Genomic DNA, 25,625 nt, shown 5'->3' with positions numbered 1-25,625 from the left:
GGTGGGGCGGAGCCATGCTGAATAAGGAAGCAGTGCCGTGATTGGTCAGCTGGAGGAGAGGGTGGGGGCACGTGTGTGTAACCGAAGCCATGGAGCTGAGAGAGTGATTGAATGGGACGGGATGGGGGGGGGGCACTGAGTGGGGAAAGAGAGAGACGCAGACATAGCGGCAGATGGACTGCTGCACAGCCTGCAACACACGTACAAAGAATAGACTCTGTATGTGTGACAGTGTGTGTGTGTGTGTGTGTATCAGTGTACAACAGAGAAGCTGTGTGCAGGAGGATGGTTGTGAATGAGTGCGGGTGTACCAGCAAGCTTCACTGGATGCAGTGAGCACTAATCCTCGTGAGGAAAAAAAGGATAGACACAAGTGAACAGGAGACAGAAGAGTGAAAAATTTTGCCCTTCACACTTCGGCTGCGCTCGCAGGGCAGGTGCAAGCCCAGTAAACTACTGTAGTAAGCCTATTATTAATGTACGTGACAGGAGTATCTCCATAAATGCTACAGACCGTAGCAGGACATTTTGTTCGTTTGATTTTCCAGAAGAAGGGAATTGTGTCTTTAATCAGAGGTAGAGAAGTCAGGAAAGGTTGAAGGGCAGCTTTGGGAGCACAGAGAGGGGGATTCTCTCTGGTGAAAATGAGCCTGGACCCTGTAAAGGTGATGAGTGGACAGATCAAGGAGGTCAAAGTTGCCCCTTCGTCCAACGGGGACAGCAGAGGATCATGGGAAGAGAAGGAAGAGTTTGATCAAGACCACTTGGGCCTCAGCACCAAGCCAAAACCAGTAAGTGTCGCTGACCATTCATACATATCAGTCTGTCCTTCCGTCCATCCTGTTTCTCAGTGTGTCTGTGTTTGTTAGCCATCTGTATTTTTCAAGGCTACCGTTTCTGGATGATCAGGATGCAATGGCCGCTTTTTAAGACATTTACTGGATAACATGTCCCAAGATCCCTCTGTCCTCCCCTCTTCTCATCATGCCCTGTTGCTGCTTTTCCCAGCTTAGTCTTTTGTGTCAGATGTTTATGTGTCACCCATGTGCAGCTTAAAGCATAGTTCATTAATGAGGGGCTGGGGTAAGATAAGGTGAGAGAGAGAGAGAGAGAGAGAGAGAGAGAGAGAGACAGACAGAGAGAGAGTTTTGTGTCAAACTCCTATGACAGCCTTCTTTCAAATTATGAATGGAATTTTAACAGCAGACACATAAGGCATCTAAAAACCAGGTGTGAAAGTGAGAGGTAAATGAGCCAAGGTGCCAAGGAGGTGCATTTTCTTTGAGAGATTACTCTCAATTCACTTTCTTCAGAACTATCATTTATTGACTTAAGTCTAAATGTTCAGTTACATCTTATTTTGTCCAAGTATTTACAGTTTTTCACCTGAAAATAAAGGATGCAACATCATAACAAAATATGATAAAAATATCAAACTAAACTCAGCAGATTAAAATAACGAGCAAGTAGTGTTGTGAAAATGTGACACTGAAAGCGCCACAACTTGATATTTTAACTGAGAACTCCAGATTTCCTTTAATGAAAGTGAAAAAGCTCTGAAATACATAGTGAATGTTACTACTTCCATAGTTAGGCTCCCCAAACAGGTTTTACTCAACCAGTAGGTCCACAGCTCTGCTTCCAAATCAACTGTGCTTCTAAGAAGTAAATGTCCAGTTCGGTGCTGTTTTAGCCCTGCAAGGCTTCGACATTGCACTGGACACAAATGTATTTCCAGAAAATGAAGGGACGGGGGGCTGAGCAACTTTGAGTGACTCTGAAATAGAATTATTGCAATTATATACATAAAACACTAACAGACAGAACATTTCAGTGAGAAAGTGTTCAAAGAAGAAAAGAGAGAGAAAAATATAAATAGAAAAACAACAGAGAGTGAGGAAAATACAACAAAATGAAGGCAATGTACTAGAGCTAAAAGTAGCTAAAAGCTGAGTAATCTCTGCTGCTTGAGGATTAGTGTAGCCACAGTGGTGTATTTTCAAATATCCATTACTGCTTTCAATCCAAATATTACTACTTAACATTACTGTAATAAAGAAGTGCCACTGGCCTAATAGACAGCACAGATCCATCTCTGTATTCAATGCCGTACACTTGTAACTATGAGTTACATAAACAGATAACAGTATTATCATATAATGCATTTGCTTATTCATCAGAATATATTATTCAAATGAACAAATATGAATAAAGCAATTCCTAATTATTATTAATAAAAGGGGCAATATGTAGTTTTTTAAAAATAAAATGAATTACTTTTTTCTTTCCTGTGTGTGAAAAGGTGAGGTTACCTCACATAAAAATGATCCACTTGCCGGGTTTTTCCTGACGGCCAAAATGCCTAATCCTATGCGAAGACTCTGGGTCGGTTTTCCTGGAAAACCCATGGCTGTTACGTGCATTTGCGCACCTGAGCCTCTTGCCTTCTCCACATAAGGATAAAAACCAACAACAAAGTTTTATGCGCTGGAGCCCCTCAGGACAAACAAGAATCAGACTGTGGGGTGAAAACACTGTCAACATCAGAAAGGCTTAAGTCACGGAGAGACCAAACAGACTCAGAGTTGGCTTTCATCCTATTCGACAGGTAAACTAACATTAATTAAAAGAATGTTAAACATACTGTGATTTTGTGCTTTAGTTGGCAAGTTAGACATCGTTAGTGTAGTTGAATGACTTCCACATTATTTCACCAGCTAACGCGATCCGTATTACTATCCTGCGTACCACCGTTTTATATCAAATTGTTGATGTTAGCCAGCAAGAAAGGATGAAACGGTACAAAGCAAATGTGGAGCCATTTCTTTATACTTGCCTAAAGTGATGCAAGGCAGGAGCAGCCAGATAACATAAACACAAATCTGCCACTGTTTGCTTTGTAACGTTCAGTTAAGATTTATTATCGTTTTACCGATACTCAGGTACACAGCTTCTCCACCGGTCTCGCTGTGCAGCTGTTGCTGTAACTTACGTGACCTACATAGTATACAGTAATGTAACATAGCGCACAGGACAACAACACAGTGGCAGACCCATTCACTACAGTAATGTTACTTATTGTAACATAACTGTTATGTGTAATAACTGTACGTGTGACAACAATCTCACTATAATATTCAGTCTAGCTCACCAACTGTTCTGTTATCATCCAATACATTTAGCTGTGCTCACATTGCTGAGCCTCTGTGGTGAAAGATACAGAAATAGTTATTGAAAAGCAGACAGCTAACACCAATGTATCACGTCGGCTAAATGTAGTCAGTGCAGCATTATCATGTAACAAGCATGGATTAGTTCAACCTCAAGCTGATAAAAATATTACTGTAACGTTGCAGAGGGAGTTTAAATGAGTTTTCAGCATGTTGTGTGCAGTTGTTTCCCAGTATTTCGTTTTTTGGGTGTCCAATTATGCTCGCTCATGAGTTTGAGCACGAGCCAGGTAGTAATCAGAAAACAGATACTCGCCGCTGAAAACTACATATTGCCCCTTTAAATCATGACATGACGCACGTAATGAAATTCACCTCATGATGCATTTTTACTTATTAATAAAATGGCCTTGATTACATTAATTCATTATCATGTTATGTCATATTGAAATATTGAAATGTAAACTTTTTGATTTTGCTGCAACCCGCTTTGGCAACATTGTTTAACTGAAACATTCATGCCAATAAAGCACATTGAACTTGAACTTTTAAGCCAGTACTAACTCATTATTTATTTCATTTCATTTTAGTTATTTAGTAATTAAAAACAATTAACATTAAACAGTGTAATTTAGTGGCATTCATATTGAATTAAAGCCACTTCTGATCTATAGTGAATGTGAAGATCAGGACCAAGAAGGGAAAATGACTCAGGGACTGCTGGTCAGATAGAGTTTCAAGGCTTACATGTTTAATCTTTTGAGCAGGTGACAAAGTTGTTTTTAAAAACAAAGTAATAGAAAGGGGCATGATTGTTAAAAACTGAACAGAAAATCAAAAACACAACAAGTTAGCATGTTTGGCTAAATAGCTTCCCACAGTTGAAACTTAACCCAAGCCATTTCAGGGACGTTTAAAAACAAGGACATCTGGGCTCAATTGAAGATACTTCAAGATGCCTCTCACTCAAGAGGGTTCTTCAGCGAAAAAAAAAGCCTTCTGAAGAATTACTGAAGACGCTCTGGGGATGAGAGGTGAAACGTCTTCAAGTATCTTCAATTGAACCAACATTTTCCTTCATCATAGCCTACTTGGAAGGAATAACTAGCTCTACTCTGTAATAATATAAGAAATAATAATGTTGCTTCCATGTCTTCTATATGGATCACCATTAGCTTAATTAGCTAGCTACAACTGATAAATCTGGCATTTCAGGCAAAGGCCGAAACTGTTGATTTCAATCTCTGAACAAAACTGAGTGTCGTGTATCATGTATGACCTTATATTTATGTACAGTAACATTACTGTACAAATACTGCATACATTAAATATGAAATCAAACAACATGACATCAGAAGTCTCTGTCACTCCCTGGCATGTTATTTTTAATATAAGATCCCGTGTTGGCCTGATTTCAGAGAAAGACGTACATTAGCATTGCTGTTACTGGCAGTCACTATGCTGTGTTACCATATCTGCCAAGGCCCGCACAGACTGCATCATCCCTGGCCTTTTACTTATCTATAAATATCAGCCCCCTGACTGCTACTCACCCCCACCCCATCACTTTCTGCTCACATTCTCACCTCTTTGTTTTTCCCACTTCTTCCCCTCTGTTCTCACTGTTGTCTGGAAGTCCCTTCCACTTCTCCTCTTTTCATTCTCAAATGGATGGAAGGGATGTCTCACAGCCTCAGATATGTAAATAACAGATGACTCATGGATCTGGGTTATACACAGACATCAGTCCTGCTGATCTGGTACAGCTCTGACGGGATTAATATAGGGTGGGGAAGAGAGAGACAGACAGACAATTTCCTTTTCCTCTCCTTCACAAGACAATATATTGTCTAGTAGTTCCTCAGTGCAACATAAAATAAACACACCTGAATGTTTACTTATCATTCCCAGCAGATTTTATTATATTCACTTGTCTTTGCCACCACACAAATCAAGAAGGAGGTGATTTACAGCTACTGTGGGTCCCTGTGCAGAGGAGCCTTGTGATAGATGCATTCCCAGTTGGTAGGAGGCCCACCGAGAGAGGGCAGGCTGTTATCGTTACCAGTATCAAATCACAGCAAATACCTGGACTCTTGTTCTGGGATCCCTCCCAGACTGTGTGACATGTTATTCATAGAGTAAACTGACTCTAATGTAGAAGCTGTACCAAAGGTCTTGTTCATCTGCAAGACTGTCTTAGCAGCATTCTAAAAGAGACCCATATTTTCCACTGCCAACTACACAGCATGTTGTGTCAGACATGTCTTCTATGGAACTGTTTATCTTCACATGTGAAAACGTGATTTAGGTGGTCGGAAAAAATATCCATCTTAACAGGTCAAAATAAAAAATAAAACTGATACAGTGTTTTGGGTGGATGTTTGGATTTAATGGATTGTCAATGAAGCTCAGTTGTAAATTACTGTTCTCTGAATACCCGCTAAATAAAAACAAAATGTCATTCTGCTAAGGTGACAGGGAGACGAGCCCGGAAGGTGGAGGGAGGCGTGTTCTTCGTAAGTATGTCCCATCATCGTGTGAGGTCCAAGGTTGTGTTCACCATCACCACTGCCCTTTCACCTTCCTTTAACCCTCTATATGACGGCTGTCGATGTGTCTGCATGATCACAGACACGCCCACTCTACTAACCAACAACCTGACCTGATGCATCGTCACGTGTGGTGTCATGTTGATTCATATTGTACTGGACAGCCACTCGCTGGACTGAGCTAATGAAGCAACTTGCAGTGTTCTTATCACAAACAGACCACAGAGATCTATGGCTCTTTGATTTGTGAACTCATGCTTCTGTGTACCACCATGATGCGCATGAGACCCAACTTGACCCAAAGTGAAGTCGAACTGAAATCTCTGAAAATGTTTAAAGAAATACAAACTGGAAATTTTCTCAGAAGAGGCGACAACAGTTTTTGGACTTTGTGGAAATAGCGTCTACTCACTTCAACAGTGCTGACTGGAAGATGTTAGCACAATTAGACACTTGTAAAGCAAAAACAAGCGAGCTATGTTAACTAGCTTCCATTAAGGCCCCATACACACTACTGCCTTTTCGTTTTTTAAAGGGGAGACCTTCTGCTACGTTTGCACCTCTCGTCCAGACTAAAATGACTCAAACAAAGACCTAAAATAGAGAAGTTTGAAAACGTTGCCGACCCCTTTTGTTCGTTGTAAAACTCCGGAGTGCGGAGGACTTTAGAAACGATGACGCAGACACTCATGTTTGGGTCTCATAAGTCATGCAAAGTAGAAACAAGATGCTGCTGACAGTCTTTGACATGGTATTTTTATTAAAATATTTTGTACTGTGCAAATAACACTTACAGCCTGTGTTACATTCAGTAACAGTCCCAGCTCGTTATTGGTCCATGCAAAATAAAATCATCGGCCACTAGATTTTCATTATAATATAGACCGAGATCAACTCTGATATGCAGCTTGTGGACGATGATCGTATTCGTTTTAAAACTCAGTTTTTAAACAAAAACAGAGCAGTGTGGATGGGGCCTCAGAAAGCTAAAGCTAGTTAACCTGTATTGCGATTGTTACCACTAATTCCCACTAGACTTGTTACATCATCACCTGCTGAGTCACTGGTGGCTCCTGCACACTCATTAATTGTTAGTTCTGAGTTTTACAAAGACGGATGGTTTAGCTATAAGCCGTCTCTATTTTAATGGATTCTGTTGGGGTGAAGCCAAATGATCAGAACTCACAGCAATGATATACTGATTCCTTACCAAAAATGAATTATTTGTGAATTATGTTATTATTAAATGAAAAAGAAGGCAAAGCTCCACATGTAGCCCATTTTTGTGCACAAGGAATATGTTATATTAATTTAGTTTTATCCGGGCAAATAGCAACCTTCACACGCACCCTGGGGAAAAGCACTCCCTCTCTCTCTCTTTTGGCAAAATAAAGCTAGTCCTACCAGTGTGTGGTACAACACTACCTTTGTGTGTGGATAAGTTGCCATAAGTAGGCAAACGCCTGCAGGAAGATGTTGTGTATCGAGTGCTTAGTGTCATATATATTTCTCTAAAGTCAAACTGATTTAATGTGAACATTTTTCACCTGAGCAAGCATGTGTGCCTTTTAAATGCGTAAGAATGTATGACAAAGACAACACTCATATTGTACAGTCTGCATGTATTTATGTGTAAAAGCATGAATTACTATTCATTTCAGTGAACACACAGAAAAACAGAAATAGAGAGCTTTGCTGAGAAACAATGTTAAAATTGGATTATGTTTGGTCACACTTGACTTCTTATCTGATTTAGACATGGGTCAGGATTACTTGTGACAAGGTGATGTGTGCGTGCGTGCGTGTGTGTGTGTGTGTGTTAACAGGTAAGTAGGTGACATGTCAGCAGGCAGTGGTGTTATGATGGAATAAGGCTAAATAGAGTGGCTCAGTGCCCCTATCGGCCAGTGGCCTATTTAACAGTGCACAGCCATCAGGGCATGAATACAAACTTGCATGTGTCTTAATACACAGATGTATGTCCCACTGCAAACAAACAGAATGGATGCAGACACACATTCACTGAGAAGCATGCTTTTGCCTTTACAATGCACATATTTGTTTCCAGAAAAGGTTTAAACACTGTGCTGCTAAAAAAAACCTCAACAGTATGTCTATTATTAGATTTATCGCATCATCAGATTATTACAGGCAACATGCATGATTTAGAGCCTCTCAAAAAACACTTGTATCTTATACTGTGCAGCACATGACGTGCTGGTGTAACCCTCACAGACATGCACACACACATATACACTTTCACGAGCACATGATTGAACTTTAAATTAGTTAGTTCAAATTTGCCCCCTCTGGCCCCTCACCCTCTGTGGGCACTAATGCCCGCTGCCCCCCAAAAAATGCTGCCCTCCCCCTCCACACACTAGCACCAGAGCGTAAACACACATTAGGCAACATGAGAAAAACATGAGGCCGCTGTGCCATCTTGTACTGTTCATTTGAGTCCATGGAGGAATAGTCTTCGATAAGAATGACACACACATAGAGCCCCAAAATCATCAGACTCTCAGCAAGGCTCTGACGCTGCATGTCCATTTGGTAAGTCACTGCACACTGACCATTTGACATAAATGCCTGTGGGCAAAATATTAGCATCACCGGTTATGTTTTATGCAATATAATTTAACAACACCACACAGGAGTTGAATCAAAAACCTTCTGACACATTCTCTACACACTCTGAACATTATGAGCATCAAAACAATGTAGGAATCTATGTAGCAATAGGGCGTTAGGGAGCTAACTAGCTAGATGTAACTAGCTAAGCAGTAAACAATAATTCTTTAGGAACATTGGGGAGAAGATTGCCTATTTTATATTATGTCCACCCAACCTGACTTTGTGTTCAGCGTGAATAACCAGCTGTACAGAACTTGAAAGGTAGTCCCTTGGCAAGTAACAGCATTTGTTTAGCTATGAGCAAAACCAGTTAGTCTTAAACAGCATAGCTGAGTGCTTAGCTAATATTGTGTACTTGCAACACTCCTTTGAAAATGTAAAGACAATTGTAAAAATTATAGTATACTTAATTATATATAAAAGGGACAGTGTGAAAATTATTTTCTATTGGTATTGGTTGCGTACATTGTATAAAGGTATTAAATGTTTAAATTGGGGTACATCATCTTAAAGGAGTTTTACCAGCTTAATACTATTATGTTATTTTTAAGATATTGGTGGGATGGTTTTCCTAAGTCAAGGGGGAGGGTCCAAAGAAAATATTAATAACATGGAGCAGGGTCTTGCTTTTTAAAACGTGAAACATCAACCCCCCCCATTCACACCACAGTAAGTTTTGTGCCGTCCCTGCGAGTCAAAAAAAGAACAAATGTGTGTAAGCTGTACTCAGGTAGTTGCAGTTGCGGCTGCAGTGTGCTGCATTCTTGCTGCTGCCGTGAACGAAGCATTGGGAAACAGATACTCGTGTGGCCGACAGTACAGTACATGTGGAGCCTTCTTACCCATGATTAGAGGTGACGTCATTCCACTAATCACAGATCTCCATTCACACAGTTTGTTGCAGCTCCAAGATAATTAAGATGTTGTAATGGCATTACAGCAGATAACCGGCATGCCAATAAGTGAAATGTATCACATGTCTTTGCATGTAGCACAGCATGTGTTGTGATGTGAAGAGTGCTAACAATTCTTTTAACTGTATCCAAATAAAGTTTGAATGATGTTGTCCCCCAGGGCTCTTGTAAAAAGATAACAGCGCTGATATACGCATGAACTTGTAAAAAGGAAACATTCAACAAGTATTATTAACGGGGTTAAGTTTGAGGGCCAATTTTGCTCACCGGGTAAAAATTAGCACATCGATTCCTTTGACAGCTTTAACCTCTCCTGCCTGTGTTTTCCCATCATCATCTAAATGGGTCCTAACTGCTTCCCCTTTCTTCTGTTCTGCATCATACCATTTTCTCTCTTGTCTCTGTCTTCGTGCAGCCCAAGCCACAGAACGCTGTGACCGTCGCCGTTTCCTCTCGAGTCTTGTTTCGGACTGAGCGGGAGCAGAAGGTGTTTGAGCAGAAAGGAGTCGAGGAGTATCTGAGGTACCAAATCGAACACGAGAACGAACCCTTCGCCCCGGGACCTGCGTTCCCCTTCGTCAAGGTTAAAGCCACACATACATACACACCCAGGCACACACAACTACAGTACAGGCTTTGATTTACTGAACATTTAACTTTTTTTTGGCTGTCCTGAGCTTCTTAGCTGACTGTTGCTGTCTCCTGACAGGCTCTGGAGACAGTCAACGCTCGTCTGCGGGAGCTGTACCCAGAAAGTGAAGAACTGTTCGACATTGTTTTGGTGACGTACAACCATGCACACGTAGGAATCCGGCTCATCAACACCATCAACCATCACAGTAAGTCTTATAGAGATCGAGTCATAAGGCTCTACGCTACAAAAACAGGTGCTTTATACCCAGCATGTTTTTCATATTTAACGGTAATGGCAATAACACATCAGGTTAAAGCTCCCTGTATGTAGAATAAAAAAAAATAAAAAATACTTTGACGACCCTCAGATTTATTCATTCATTCAACAAGATCATTATCACACTCTCCATGTAGTCAGACATATCATATCGTAGTCAACATATAACCCCCCGTCACTTATTCTAAAACTGTGCATATGTATATAGAATGTAAAAAAAAGTATATAGAAGATAATAGATAAAAGGAACAATAACAATAGTGCACAACCAATGCTACAAAACTGGGAAAATTATTCGGAGTTACTCCTGGAGAAAGGAAGATCCCAAACAATGCAGCAGTATGGACGGGACCAAAGCATGTAAATTATAGAGCTCACAGACTGGGTTTATCTCTGGATACATTCTATGGAGTCTAATTTTGGTACAGTTACTTTAAAGAGGCTGTATTATGCTCATTTTCAGGATCAAAATCCTATTTAGATGTTGTACCAGAACAGGTTTACATGGTTTCATTTTTAAAAAACACCATATTTTTTGTCATACTTCACATTGCTGCAGCTCCTCTTTTCACCCAGTCTGTTGAACGCTTCGTTTTAGCTATAGAGTGATACATCTTGCCTCTACATGATCTTTGTTGGGCGTTGCACATGCGCAGTTCCTAGTTAAGGAAGCAGAGAAGGGCGAGTCAGTGAGAAGCCGGTAAACACGGCTTCGGTTCAGCTGTACATGTTGCCGACCAGCTTAGCAACATGGACTGGAGCAAGAGTTTCAGAGTGTCTCTGTCTCTACATCACTGTAACAACTTTATGTCCACTGACTGCTTGGAGGGTAGCTAGTGTTTGGAAGGGAGAGGAGAGGTGTGCTGCAGCTCAGTGTTTTTCCACCGCTGTTTTTGAGGGCGTGTCAGACTAGCCGCTTGGCGAGCGTTATATGAGGCACATTTTGCTTTCATCCCTGTGATGTCACAAGGATGAAAGGGAAACGGCTGGACTACAAACGAGCTGTTTTCAAGCGGTTCAGAGCAGTGCTTTCTGTGGGAGATGGGAACTCCCCTTGGTCTGGACTTTGGGCTTTTTCACTTTGCAAACCTGTTACATGCACAAAAAAGATATATAACTCAATAAAGGAAAATGAAAAAGCCAAAAAGCATAATACCACCTCTTTAAATGTTTTGTATTTATACTTCCAATGAGCTCAGGGTTTCCCCCTAATGTCCAAGGGGGGAAATAAAATAAAAATTAGCACTATAAAATGTTAAGACGCAGGCATTGATGCAGTGAGATAATCCAAGCTGCCCAGGATACTGAAGCTGACGCAAGCTGAGCTGAGAGACAAACAACAACGTGTATGAACAGCTGACTGACAGGATCCTTCCCAGGGAAATCTCAGACCCTGTGGTGACATCTTCCTCACAGACCACTTCCTGTTCAGCTCCTCAAATGTTTTCATATCCTTAGAGCTTCAAGCCGGGGTGAGTTCCCGACTACCTCCTCTGGGATGTAAGAATAATCAAAGAAACCCGAAACAAAAACAGGTCTGTGCGAAGCCACCAAAGCAACACATGCCCTCCAGATTCTTTCTATGTTAGATCTCTCTGCCGGGTCTCCGCATGTGGAGCCCAACGCATTCAAAGAGCGCCCTGACCTCTGACCTTTCCTACAGAACTAAAGGAAAACGTGGCTTCTCTGATGTCACACAGACGGGTTTGTTTAACATCATCCCTGTAGTGTCGGTCAGCAACGGGTCTCCCTGGGTGACAGTCATAAAAGATAATTAACAAAGAAACATTTACTTACTCCTCAGCTTTTCACACTTCACAGAAACATTTAAATACTTATTTATCTCTCATCAGCTGCTTACACTCGCTATTTCTAACAGCTGCAATGATGAGGTATAAAGTTTCTCACCTTGCATTGCATGGCTGTGAATGACAAGATGCCCGCCAGCAATTCCATGCATCTACTTTCCATGTATACGTCATACCCCAGGGCCAAGATGATTGGCAGGCACTTTAATGTGTTCTGTGTGCAGAAAATTGAGATTTCATGTGATGACATTATCGTTCTCTATGGAAAATAAAATTGGAGCCACTACATGACCTCATATGTCTACGCAACATGCATAACATCCTACTTGGACACACCTAGCTGCTATGAGAGTAGGGTGTGAAATGCACAACGAAGCTGCTCATTCTTTGATGTGACAGCAGTGTCTTGCATTTCTGCTGACTTCCTGCTTTCCTATCACCATGTTTAGGTCCCCTGAACAAGCAAATAAATCATGCAGAGACAGATGATATGAAAACATTTTTGCAGGGGAAAAAAAGATACAAAGACATCAATAGTAAGGACATTTTTCCCTCGAGTGGCTCCCACGCTCCAGCACCCGTCTAAAAAACAACGTTAGGATTGGGACGTTTGAAATGATGAGGTATCACGCAGTGTGGGGGTCCAACTCACCAGGGCCCAACTACAAAGCTAAATAAACCATTTAGGAAATCTGTAGAGGGTAGTTGAATGATGGCAAGATCACTCAGGGGGTTTAAAGGACACTGTCTCTCTGTTTCTTTTAGTCTCCGTTTGCCTTCAGGCTGTTTATGAGTCATTGTATCTGTCTTCTTTTAAAAATGCAACAACTTTGCACTGCTGCAAATCCAAATCCAAAACAGCCAGTTTGTCTTTTGTACCATATGTGGTTAGCATGTTTCGTTAAATGGCTGCTTGGAAAAAGCTACCTGTCACCACTCAGATGAATGCAAAATAGCTAAAAAGGTTTGGTGAATAAAGCATGGTGTACTAGAGAAGAGTTGTGGATTTTAATTTAAGTGGATTAGCATTAAGGCTTAGACTGTAAAACCTTGCTGTGTCTGTTCTCAACATTAGAAATAGCACCCAATACCTCTTGCTCAAATGTAAAAGCTAGAATATTCATCTATAAAATGAAATGAAAAGCAGAAATAAAAGGCAAACCAGACATGTGTATAGATGAAAATGTGTGAATACTCACAGAGACAAGTTTCATGCTGGTGCTTCAAATGGTGGTGAATTTGAAATATAAATTTATAAGTCAATAAAGTCACAGTTTGATGTAAAAGACTGTAAAAGACTGTGAAAATACATAATTACAAAGACCACAAACCCAAAAGTCGCCTATGTGACGTCATAACTTTTTTCTCTCAGTGACTGAAGCTAACGTTACTGAAGCTAACGTCAAAGAACTTACGTGAGAGGATGATGTGAAAAGGACCAAGAGTCATTGGATTAAATACATCAGGTGAGATACATTTCTGCGTGGTACATAGCTAAGTTACCTAGCTAGTAGCAACCAAGCAATGAACGTTAGCGTTAACATGTTGGTGCGGTATATTGTGAGACAGATGTGGTTCACTGAACGCTTTTGACACGAAACTAGATCTAACTTTACATTTTACAACAAACGTGAACTTTCTTGACGGGCAAAATTCTATTTTAAATTGACAAACATATGTGTAATTCAGGGCACAGTTCAAATAAAAAATAAGTTGTCTCTCGCTGTTGACTACCGTACATATTTTTCCCGAAATAAGGTCCCATGTGTGGGAGTGAGGGACTTAGGCTCTTTATTGTGTACTGACATTTAAAATGAGCGATCACAGAGATAGTTATGCGACAGAAAGCTACATAAGGTTTGTCAAGTTTGAGAACAACCCTGGTGATTTCATTAGGAGTGCTTTTGCTTGTGCCTGGTCGCCTCAAAAATATAAAGGAAAACGTGTTACAAAGTGGTGTTGTGAACTCACCCAGCAGGGATGGTCTATTGAAAATAGCCCATTGGTTGCATTATGGCAAATGTAGCATCCAGCTGTTGTGGTGTGTGACTTATACTAAGGACTAACAAATCTTTTATTAAATATGTCTCTCATCCCTCATCTTTACGCAAAGTGCACGTGTAATACAGATGAAGTCTAAGACATGTTCTTGCCTCGTGCAGCTTTAAATAAATGCCACAACCTTGCCGTCCCTCTTTTCGTAATCATCATATAAATCTCTCACGCACACTCACTTTCACTTTTACTATATCTCCATTTATCTCGGGTGTCACCCACTTAATCTCCTTCTATTTTTAATCTTCAACTCTCCTCCAACTCATTCTATTACATCCAAACCCAAAAGTCAAGAAAGTTGCAGTTTGTTACTTTACTCCTGTGCCCTTTACAATCCCCATCTTCTGTTCTCTCTGTCTCCTCATACACATCAGCTCATTTTACCTAAACAGCTCTGTAATCATAGATCTAATTACCTATTATCAGTCTCCTCTCATTTTACACATACCATGTCTCTCCACTGCTCTTTAGATCAGCCCACAGCAGCGAATTAAGCAGCCTCAGCCAAAATGCAAGAGAGAGGCTCTTTCCCACCGTTCTCAATGCCTTATGCCTCTCATCTGAACAGTCCCCTCTTCCCCCTTCTAGTTAACCCCCCTCTTTGGACCCTTTCCACCTTTTAAGTGCTTGTAAGTTTATCCTTTCACCCTGTACTTACCGTCTCACCCCCCCTTCCACTTCACCTCCTATGACTCCTGAAATCACTTATCATGAACTCCATGACAAATTTAAAGCCACAGCTCCCAGCAGACATTAGGATTTTCTGTGTTGTTTCTGAATCTCATGGTGTGTAAAGATACAAATAAATACATGTGACAATGTTGTAATGGATCTGTATTGCTTCTAATGTCCTGTATGTTGATATTTAACACTGGACAGCATACTGAAACTATACTACACCTTGTTGCTGTTTGTTCCTCTTGTTCCCAGACTTGTTCATTGAGAGGTTCTGTATGACGGGGGGAAGCAGTCCTATTGGTTACCTGAAGGCCTGGCACACAAACCTCTACCTGTCCGCTGATGCCGACAAGGTCAGGGAGGCACTGGCTGAAGGTGAGCACACACATGCACACACACACACATGCACACACACACACACACACACACACACACACACACACACGCATAAACACAGATGAGGACGATAAACTCTAATTTTATAAGGTCATCTGTTACTTTAGAATGAAAGATGATGACAGACAGTACAGCAAAGCCAAAAGGTCATATGTATGCAGAAACAAACTAATTGGGATGTTGATAACACAACGCGGCAAAGTGAAGACAAAGCATCTCGATCGCCCCCTAGTGGGTGGCTACAGTAAGGGTCATAAACCCCACTCCCTCCATGTTAGCATGGGCCAAACTAAATGATCAAAGTAACAACAAATACATTTTTCACACTGATGAATGTTCCAGTAAGGATAGCTGAGCCCTGCTTGCGACTGAATTGGCCAGGTGAACGGGCGGGTCTTCGATACAACGGCTCTAACACCGATCACTGCTGCGCAGTCTCTGGCTCCAAATATCTCAAGTGTAAGATGGCAGCACCTGTATTTGGGATAATTTGGTTTAATATTTGTACAGTGGGAAGAAGTGGAGACATATCGTTCATCTTTATATACATGATTTAGACGAACACTATCCCAATTTAAGTCTTAACTTTTTTGACCAAATTCATGATGTGACATTTAAATAGAAATGGTGGTTAATTGATCTAACTGTGCATTCAGACCAAACGTGAATTTAATCGTCTTGTGGATTTTATTGCTGGACTACTGCAGAGTGTTCACACACAGTGGGATAATGCAAATAAAACATAACCCACGATTACTTGAACGGTATGAAACCAAATTACACCTTTTGCAGTGATTTAGTTGCAATGAAGGGATCAAAATTATGCAGAAATAACTTCAACTTGATGCCAATTTGTTAAACATATGAATGCATGCTTTCTCAGGTCAGTCAGCAAGGCAATAGGACAACATCTTTCTTTGTTTTCTGAATGGAGTTTGGATCGGTCAGGCCTGTGCTATGCTAACTTGTTCACAGTAAAGTACAATGATCACTGGGATCAAGTAGCAGACACATATTTTCTGAACTTACCAGGAATTTCAACTTCCTCGCTTACTTTCCTCCTAGCAATGTCCAGTTCTGTAAAACTTAAAACTTAATTAATAGCCGAGTCCCAAATAGCCGCCTATCCTGTTTACTGGCCTGGTGTGGGAACACATTTTGACAAATAAACGCCTGCCTCAATTTAACGCCTGGTCTAGTTTTTATATAAGTTCTTTGGATGAATAAAACCTAAGCTTCTTAGATCGTTAATACAAATATTAATGTTTAAACGTATGATCAATATATCAGTATGGACATGCTACACATCGTTAGATCGGTTAGATTCCTCACAATTCAATAGTTCAGACTTCATTTAAGGGAAACAACAAGCCTAATGCTTATAGATTTACCGGTGTAACCTGCCTGGTACAAGAAAGGAAAGGAAAAAAAGTGATGACAATCGTTACCTTTGAAGGCTCATTAAGCCCGAATGTGTCCTTCCTGGATTATTTATCTTCCTTTAGTCTGTAAGGGTCCACCCATCAAAAGAATCAAAACAGCTTTTCAGAAAAATTTATCCAAGTTATGAATCCTGTCAACGGAAGTCCATCGCTCACTGTCTGCACCTGCACCGTGTTGTTGTCGTGACGTTACTTCAAAATAAAAGTGCATAACGTGTGTCGGAGCTAGATCAAATGAATGACGTGTATTTGATATTATTTGATCATTTTTAGACTAATATTATTCTGTTTGAAATAAATAAACTGTTTCATAGTAGTTTTAGTTTTGTGCAAAAGGAATTAAAGGCCTGTCCCATATGGACGCCTGTCCCAAATATAGGCAGGGTCAATTCAGTGATTTTAGCAAATAAAAGCCCGGGCTATTAGTCAAAGTTTTACAGTAATTTAGTTTTTTATTTACTTAAAGAAATAGTATAGTAATAAATTATAATATGGACTTCCTTGCTGAGCGTTAAATGCAAAGATTGGAATCAAGGGTTCTGCCTTAAATCTGACAAATTTACACTATATATGTTGTTTGTACAAAAATGGAAGTATAAAAATGACCAGTTGTGGTTTACAGAGGGTTTAGTTCTGGACTATTTGACTTCATATTTGAGACTCTGGAGTAAGTATTTATTTTTGCAAGGAGGAGTAAAGTTTTTACTTTTATCTTTTCCTTAAAGGTTCAGTGTGTAAGTTTTAGTGACATCTAGTGGTGAAGGTTGTGAATTGCACCCCCCCTCCCCTATCCAAGCAATATACTGTAGCTACGGTGCCTGAGACAGGACAAAGAATGAAGGTTTCTTTAGATAGATATGTTAAGAAATTACATAAAACCATATGTTTTTCTGAATATTATTGTTACTTGTTCATTAATAAACAACAGCCACATGAAGAAGTGAAGTGCTACATGATGACTCATACTCCTGTAATACAGTATTTTTACATATTGGGAGGGTTGGCTCATCTGGACTAACATACCAAAGAAAATGAAGAAATTCTCAAAAACTATCACATCTAGTGGATCAAGTATGACCACTGACAGATACCAGGATAATATAAGCCTCACTGTTTCTGCACTGCAGTCTGTTATAAACCACATAATACATGAAGTTTACGAATGCATTGTCAGGTGAGGATCAAGGCTCCTCTGGCTTTGATAAATTAGATAAGCATGCAAATATGAACAAAATGTTTTTTTTAATTTTTTGAAATACATCAGAAATACAAAGTAGTACTGACAGCCATAATTTCAGCTTGTTTTAAAACGGTGCAACGTTTTTAATGGGCATTTAGCATGTGAAAGTACAAATTACACATTTGTGTGCACAGTGGGGAAACAATATCCAAAAAACCATGCTTCTTTTAAATGTTTTAATTTTTAATGCAAATTCGGAAAGTATTCATTATTGATCACTTGATAGGCACATGAAATTACAATCCAACTACATATTTTTTCTACCAGCGTAGTAAAAGTTTAGCTGGCCGATCTGAGCTCTAATGCTGGAAGCTGCCGTTTTATTGCCAATTAGTGATGAGCTGACTGTCTCTTGAGCTCGACTTGTATGGCTTCATGGTATAAAGATCCACACGCTGTCGGCTCTAAATAACACGTGTGCTCCTTCATTTGTCCAAATGTCACTTCTCTTCTAATAAACCAGAAGACTACTCGGAGACTGTATATTACTTATTATTAGTCCCTCTTCTTCTTCGAAACACGTTCTGTGGCGCTGTTTGTCCGTTGTCAGCTACGGTAGAAACATGATGACAAAATACAGCGACCTCCTTAGGAGGGGGTGCACGCGGTTATGTAAATAAAAATGTCTAATTCTAAGGTAATAAAAATATAACCGTTCATTATGTAAGGTCTTTATACACCACTGTAAACATAGTTATAGATGTTATATTGCATTTCTGTCAATAGATCCTCAGAAATATTACACACTGAACCTTTAAGTCCAAAATGTTACTTTGAGCAATTTCGATACATACAAGGCCTGGGCCCGTATTTCTCAAGCTTCTCAGAATTACTCATAAGAACGCTGCTAAGAACTGACTTAAGAGTAAAAAAATTCTTGGCTCAAAGCTGTGCTTAAAAGTTACTTATCAAGCATCATAGTCCTAATTTGAGTGAAGTGTAGGACTAAATCTTAAGTGTCAGTCTCAGTGCTGATTTACGACACTTCGCTGTGCCGCAAACAGGATTTTGGATGACGATGTCGATGACGACCAATCACTGAAGAGATTTCCTTCTTTAAGAAGAATTGAAATGTTTATATTCAACACACATTTAACAATAAAGAATTTTCAAAATAATACATTATGATATAGGCCTACACATTAATAAATTAAGGAGATAAAAAAGTTTATCTTTATATGAGCGCCATCAATGCGCCTACTACTCCTGTGAAGCTGGCTATTTGCATGAACTGTGTTTGCTTCTGTCGGATTACGGGTTGTTGTTGTTGTTTGGAAGTCGATGAAACGCGTGACAATGTGTGGAGCTGTAGCCTAAGTGCTATAATTGTTTCCATGACTATTCGGCTTATTGATAGTTGTGACGGCCAAAATCATCAGCATTGCCGCGTTTGTCCTGTGGCAAATAAACGAAGCGTCATCACCACCTTCAATTTAACTGAAAACGCATTACTGTGTAAAGTCAGTGGTGAGATGACGTCCCTCACCAACTCGCTGTCCGACCATAGAGCTGAACCCACAGTGTTGTTGCATGCTTTAGTCCATTGGCTACACATATACTTAACATTACAGCTGACTCATTTAAAGCTGCAGTTCTTTTATATTGCACTATGTTACTTTTGTGTTTTATGTAAAGCAATTTAAATTGCTTTGCTGTAGAAATGTGCTAAAAATATACACTTGCCTTCCCTGGCATCAGTGTTTCCTACCCTCTAGGCAAACATTCATTTTCATTCATTGCATGATTGTACGAAAATCTATTTGCTTCAAACATTCCAACATCTAGTTTTATTCTTACTGTAATTATATGTGCAGTTGTAAGGGCAGAATGATTAAAAGTCTTGGAAAGTGGTTGGCAGTTTCTTTAATATATGTGTTTTCATATAAATGGAATAAAACTTGCAACAACTCAATTACTAAATAAAACTTCAAATTAAATGGAAAGAAGTATGATGCTATTAAATTCTTACAGTGAGCTGTTTGCATAACGAGTAGCAGTGATTGACATCTTCTCCATTACTGACATTACCATAAACTAGCTTATTCATTACTTCCTCTCTTGGTACTTTCTTGATGGATTGCTGTGTGTTGTGGCATATAAAGACATTCACTAAACGGAATACCAGTAGTCATTAACAGCTGTTCTGGCTTTGGCTCTGAATGGATATCAATATTTGATAACATGGACAGCTCTCTGCCAAAGTAATACAAGATTTATATGCTCTGCTGACAAGGAGCTGGAAACAGAATATATTGATGTTAGATTTGTGTTACATCCGCTTCTGAAGATTTAGATTTGTTCAGTGTGGCGTATTTCATTCTGCATTATTACTGGTGTCAAAAAGGCAAAGTACATACCGAAATAGGGCAGAGCAAGTGGAGACAGACAGGGTTGAAATCAAAAAGAACCACAAAAGATGAAACTCGTTTCAAAGTAATTGGAAAAACAAGATTTATTGTATTAGCTTATTTTTTTTTTGTATTTTCAGTAATCACAACCAGTAACTAATATATCTTATATATCGTGCATATTGTGCCCCCCCCCCCCCCACACACACACACAAGTCAAGCATAGGAAGTGTCCTTGATATTTTATTTGAAAGGTCTTAATTAGCTGTGAAGCCATTTGTTAATACTTCTTGTAAGCTGAATTCCTATCAGTGGTATATGGTATATATAACCTAGCACTGCTGTTGTAACAACGTCAATGAAAACAATCCTGATTTGTTCTATTTCTAGCAGGAAATTAAGTGGTGCAGTCATTTTTCGGTTCAATTGATTCTGATCCAACCAGTTTGTGATAGTCTGTGGGTATCAAAGTATCTATTGGTACAATTTAACTTGAAGTGAAATAAAGTGAAGTAAGGTGAAGAAGTGAAGTTCTGTAACGTAAAGTGCAGTAGAGTCAAGTGAAAGAATGTTAAGTAAAGTTAAGGGTAGTGAAGTGAAGTGGAGTGAAGTGAATCCTTGAACTGTCTTCAACTGATATATTGTTGAACTTATTCTTTTCTATGTCTCTATTTGTGTTCAGGCATCGCAGCAGCCACTATGTTCATGTCAGAGAAGTTGACAGAGGTATCAGAGTCCCAGCTGAGGGTGGCATTTGATGGCGATGCCGTCCTCTTCTCAGATGAATCTGAGCGCATCTTCAAGGCCCACGGGCTGGACAAGTTCTTTGAACATGAGAGGGACAACGAGGACACGCTACTGGATCATGTATGTAGTTTTCACCGAAAATCTCCATTTTCTCTAGAACAGTAGCTAATGTGCACAATACATATACTGTAAATGATTATTATTATTATCACGTTATGCTGAACAATATCGATAGAATCAGTCCAGATTGCATTTCAGTCCATCCCGGAATGGGTTTGTTTATTTGTTATTTTTAATTAAAAAGCTAAATGCTAAAAATGCTTCTAATAGAAACTGAGGCAACACAATGTAGGTGAGCTTTAAACCCTAATCTCTTTTGAGGCCTTACACTGCTATTTATATGCACACCTAATCGCTTGTATATGATTATGCAGATGTTCTTGATATAAAATCCATTTCATTATTCAAAACAACTGATTATCCTATGATTAAATTATGCAAAGTGATTCAGACTATGATTTGATGCGTCATTCTGTCAAACAGCCAGCAATTTATGAAATTTGCTTTGAGCTCTGCAGGCTTCTGAATGCCTAGATTCAAATAAAAAGGTGCTAATTCAAAGCAAGTTTGCTTGTGCTGCATGTAAATAAATATGTGTCATGACAAGACAACAACAACTTATGATACAAGAAACACAGGAGAACACGCATTTTCACCTGATATACTTTATGATAATTTCTGTCTTCCTCTTTGGCAGGGTCCTCTGAAGGGCTTTCTGGAGGAACTAGGAAAGCTCCAGAAAAAGTTTTACGCTAAAGGCCAGCGCCTGGACTGTCCTATCCGAACATACTTGGTCACGGCTCGTAGCGCAGCCAGCTCTGGGATCCGAGCGCTGAAGACACTCAGGGCCTGGGGCTTGGAGATCGACGAGGCCTTGTTCCTTGCAGGAGCGCCGAAGGGCCCCATGCTGGAGAAGATCAGGCCGCACATCTACTTTGATGATCAGATGTTTCATGTGGAGGGAGCAGCTGAGATGGGCACCATCGCTGCCCATGTGCCCTATGGCATTGCACAGAAACATAACCACAAACACAACACCGGTGGGGGGAAGTAGACAGCAGGACCTCAGACGCCAATAGCACAGTCATCCGGCCAGAAACAGAACAAGAGAAGAAGGATGTGATGGAGAAACACAGAAGAGCAAAGTGGAGTTGAGAGGATATATTATGTGCTTAAAAATGAACTGAAGTCTATGTGGAAATGCATCATTTCCAAACTGTAACAATTGTATTGTTAAGTTTGTTTTATAACAATGTAAACTGTCTCAGCTCAATGCTTTTGTGTTAGGAGTTAGAAAGGCTACAGGACCTGGCCCTGAGATGATCCAGATGCCAAATGTCCCTCCCTACATTTCAAAGCCTCAGTCTACTCAAGTGTTTTGTCAAATCTTACTTTATACAGGAATTTTGAAGGTGCTTGATTGCCACGGTGACCTGCAACTTTTCTCACATATAAAGAAGACACCTCTTCAGTGATTGGTGGAGGAAACCGAATGACTGGCTTCACTGATATTTACATGACTCCTGTTTAAGTAAATACTAAACTGTATGTTGTCACTAAATGAGCCATAAGCACAATGCGGAGATATTATAAGTGGAAAATTATAGTGATGTACTGTAGCACAAGAGTCATAATTTAAAGTTTATGTCAGTGATTTTACAGTCTCACTTCAAAAGAATGTAAAATCGTTTGTTTGCCACTATACAAAATGTGTTGTATATTACTCATAGCAATATGATCTATTATTGTGCTAGTCCAAAACAAATATAGAAAGCCATAAGTTTCAGTTGGTGCCTTAGTTTCAATGAAGACACTATTTTGAGCTATACTAGTGGTCAGTGCAATACTTTTGTCCAGAATGAAATATCTCTAAAACAGTTGGATGGATTAATATGACATAGGTTGACCATATTTTCAAACCCCCAAACCGGGACCCTTAAGTGTACTGCACATTCATGCACATGTAACATGTAATGCACTCTAGGCCTTTTCATCAGGATGGGGGGGAATTATTCAAACGCTTTGACCTAGTAGCACACCTACTGCGTTCCTTTCAACACCATGGATGCCACGAGTGCAGCATTTTTGTTGACAGCTACGTGATGAAGGAGTAGCCTTGTAGAGTTCTTAAAAAAGACAGACTTTCGCTTCAGCACAACTGTTAACACACTGACAGGTTCTGTCAGAAAGAGCTGCAAGCGTCATGACGCTTGCCTATGACTCATAGGCTAGCAATAGCCTTGACAGCGACACATTGATTGATTGACACATACAAACAAATGAGTGTTGAATTTAGATGAGTTGTATATTGTTTATGTTTTTATTTTGGGTTAGGTAATAATGAATAAACATTTATGTAAGCGGTGAAAACAATACAAAACTGGGACATTTTAGTGTTTGACAGATTTTTTTCAGGACTCGGGACTCCCAGCTTGAAACCGGGAGAATCCCTAACAAACACGGGACGTCTGCTCACTGTACCATAAAATTCAGGACAGACATTTATGCAGCACAGAGAATTAATTATTACAATCTAAAGCGAATGACTGATCCCAGTTCGCCTCAACTGTACATGTTATCTTTAGCATGCTACAGTTTATCCTCTTAGCTCGTTAAATTTGTTTCATATTACAGGTGAAAGTGTATTATTTTATTATTCTGTCAGTAACAGTTCAAAATTGAATGTAAATTAAGACTTCAGTAACACTTCAGTTTATGACACATTTAAACTTAACTGAATTCCCAGCAGTTGCAGCAGTACACTACCGTTAGCATGCTAATGTTAACGTTCTTAAAAGCTGATTAAGCACAGGGTAAGGTCTGAAATGTCCCTAAAATGGCTGCTTTGCTCACTCAGGCCAAATGTTAGGCTACATTTTTGCTACACTAGTGGTAAGAATACCGAAGTTTTATCTCCATAGTTAATCCATCCAAAACTTTTCCAGTGCATATAATGAGTATTACAGCCTTACAAACCATATGTCTATTCTTGTTTAAAAGTCACCCCAGTTGCTAATATGAGAGCATTATAGCCTCTGTGCAGGGTGTTGCAGTTTCTCACCAACTGAAGTATCACAATAACAGATGTTCAACAAGCAGCTAGCTTGATTTTACTGCCCTCTCCTGTATATCAAAGATACTACAAATTCACCCTCTGCTGAGGTGCCATTGATTGATGTATGTCGTAAAGTTTAACCAATTTAACTACATCTGGCAATGAACACTCAGTGGTTATGTTAATTTGTCTTTCTGCAATAGGCTGCAGTGGATTCTTGAAAATGTCAGTCCACTTCACATCACTCTGTCACTGCTGGCAAGTCTTCCTATCGGTACATTTAGCGATGCTTCATTACCCCTCATCAGGCCTTCTGATGGCCTTGAAGCTTAGGAAAGTAACAAGCAATCCACCAGTTTAATTTCCCAGACAAAACAAATAATTGAACATGTGTGTTTTTGCAGACATTTACCCTAAATGGATGGATGACTTATCAGAGGATAAAGTTCCAGCAGGATGAGCGAATTAGTCAGGGCAGTATGGACTTCAGGAGACATTCAGGAATAGATTTTTGCAGATGAAGCAAAGTTTATGACAACTTTATTGACACTTGTGAAAAAAAATTGCATTGCAATACGTAAATGTAGATGAACAACAAATAAAGATGTAAATTAAAGTCCTTGCTTTACTCATTAAAGCAACTCCTGCATTGGGTGTCACTGATGTGCACTCCTTCACTCTACCATGGTGTGGCAGCACTGGAATGATAAATCACCTGCTGCAGCAGCTGGTCTTCATTCACCACATGTTGTATTTATTTATTTAAAAAAAAAAAGTTCACTTGACATTGATTTAACATCTCCATGTTCATTCAAGTTATCTTAAATTCTATAAAATGTTACATGATTCAAATATTCTTCCATGCCTTCCTAACTTTTTATTTTCCTCCTTTTGTCACATGACCTTTCTAAGCTCTTCCCCGTTTACCGTAATTTTTCAATCTTCACAATGAGCAGAATCATTTTACCCACATTTAACCTCCCCTATTCACAAATCTGTGATAAATGTCCTAATATTCCCAATCATTCCCAGCTGAATTGAATCTTCCCAGCAGAGTAATAAAAGCCAGAAAGTGCCAACATTCAGTGCTGGTCTATCTGGAGCCGTAGTGCTAACAAAACCACAGGGATGGGCCATGCTGGTAAAAGCTGATGGACTGGCATTTGTTTGGATTTTATAAGCTTCAAAATAGTGGGTTTATGTTGATGGAAACATACAGTAGAGAGCAGGGGCAGATAGATAAGATATGGCCAGCTGGTGAACTCTACATAGCCTATGCACAGTTCATAATGACAAACAGACAATAACCATCAACTTGAATGGAGAATAGTGAAAGAGAATGGCAATGTGCTTCACTATGCCAGATTGAGACAGTGCCTGAGGACAGAAATGAACCATAACCACCCACCATTCTGCATCTTGCGGATAGCCCAGTTATTAGATAAATGCCCGAAGGTGCTCAAGTAAAGGAATAAAAAGAAATTGTTTATCAAGTTGATTTTTTTCTGGGATATATATTTCATTCCAGGTGTTATAACCAACCTATGCTCTTCGAGGCAAAGATTGGTTGAGCACTCTTGTGAGGGGAGGAAATTCCAAAAGTCCAAAAGCGC

The 25,625-nt window shown here is 39.7% G+C and overlaps 1 protein-coding gene across 2 annotated transcripts; it reads left to right on the top strand.

Annotated features, from left to right (window-relative positions):
* The first annotated feature begins 267 nt into the window (after positions 1-267).
* Positions 268-24,628, top strand: nt5c1aa (5'-nucleotidase, cytosolic IAa). 2 transcript variants are annotated; one of them, XM_046057847.1, is made up of 7 exons: positions 268-791; positions 5,645-5,689; positions 9,689-9,856; positions 9,983-10,112; positions 14,977-15,099; positions 20,833-21,017; positions 21,655-24,628. In XM_046057847.1, the coding sequence occupies exons 1-7, from the start codon at positions 645-647 to the stop codon at positions 22,009-22,011; spliced, it is 1,155 nt and encodes a 384-aa protein (XP_045913803.1). In that variant the 5' UTR covers positions 268-644; the 3' UTR covers positions 22,012-24,628. The 2 variants fall into 2 exon arrangements, with proteins under 2 accessions (XP_045913803.1, XP_045913804.1); XM_046057848.1 differs by lacking the exon at positions 5,645-5,689.
* The last annotated feature ends 997 nt before the right edge of the window (positions 24,629-25,625 follow it).

This window comes from Micropterus dolomieu, linkage group LG09 (genome assembly GCF_021292245.1).
Source record: "Micropterus dolomieu isolate WLL.071019.BEF.003 ecotype Adirondacks linkage group LG09, ASM2129224v1, whole genome shotgun sequence".
In the NCBI taxonomy this organism is placed as follows: domain Eukaryota; kingdom Metazoa; phylum Chordata; class Actinopteri; order Centrarchiformes; family Centrarchidae; genus Micropterus; species Micropterus dolomieu.
Note: the sequence above shows the minus strand (reverse complement) of the source record. Positions and strands in the feature narration are given on the sequence as shown.

Excerpts from the sequence above, each read along its gene's own strand:
- nt5c1aa (XM_046057847.1), top strand. The coding sequence starts at position 645 with ATGAGCCTGGACCCTGTAAAGGTGATGAGTGGACAGATCAAGGAGGTC. Across the intron at positions 792-5,644 it reads TCAGCACCAAGCCAAAACCA|GTGACAGGGAGACGAGCCCG; the intron begins GTAAGTGTCGCT and ends CATTCTGCTAAG. Across the intron at positions 21,018-21,654 it reads AGGACACGCTACTGGATCAT|GGTCCTCTGAAGGGCTTTCT; the intron begins GTATGTAGTTTT and ends CCTCTTTGGCAG.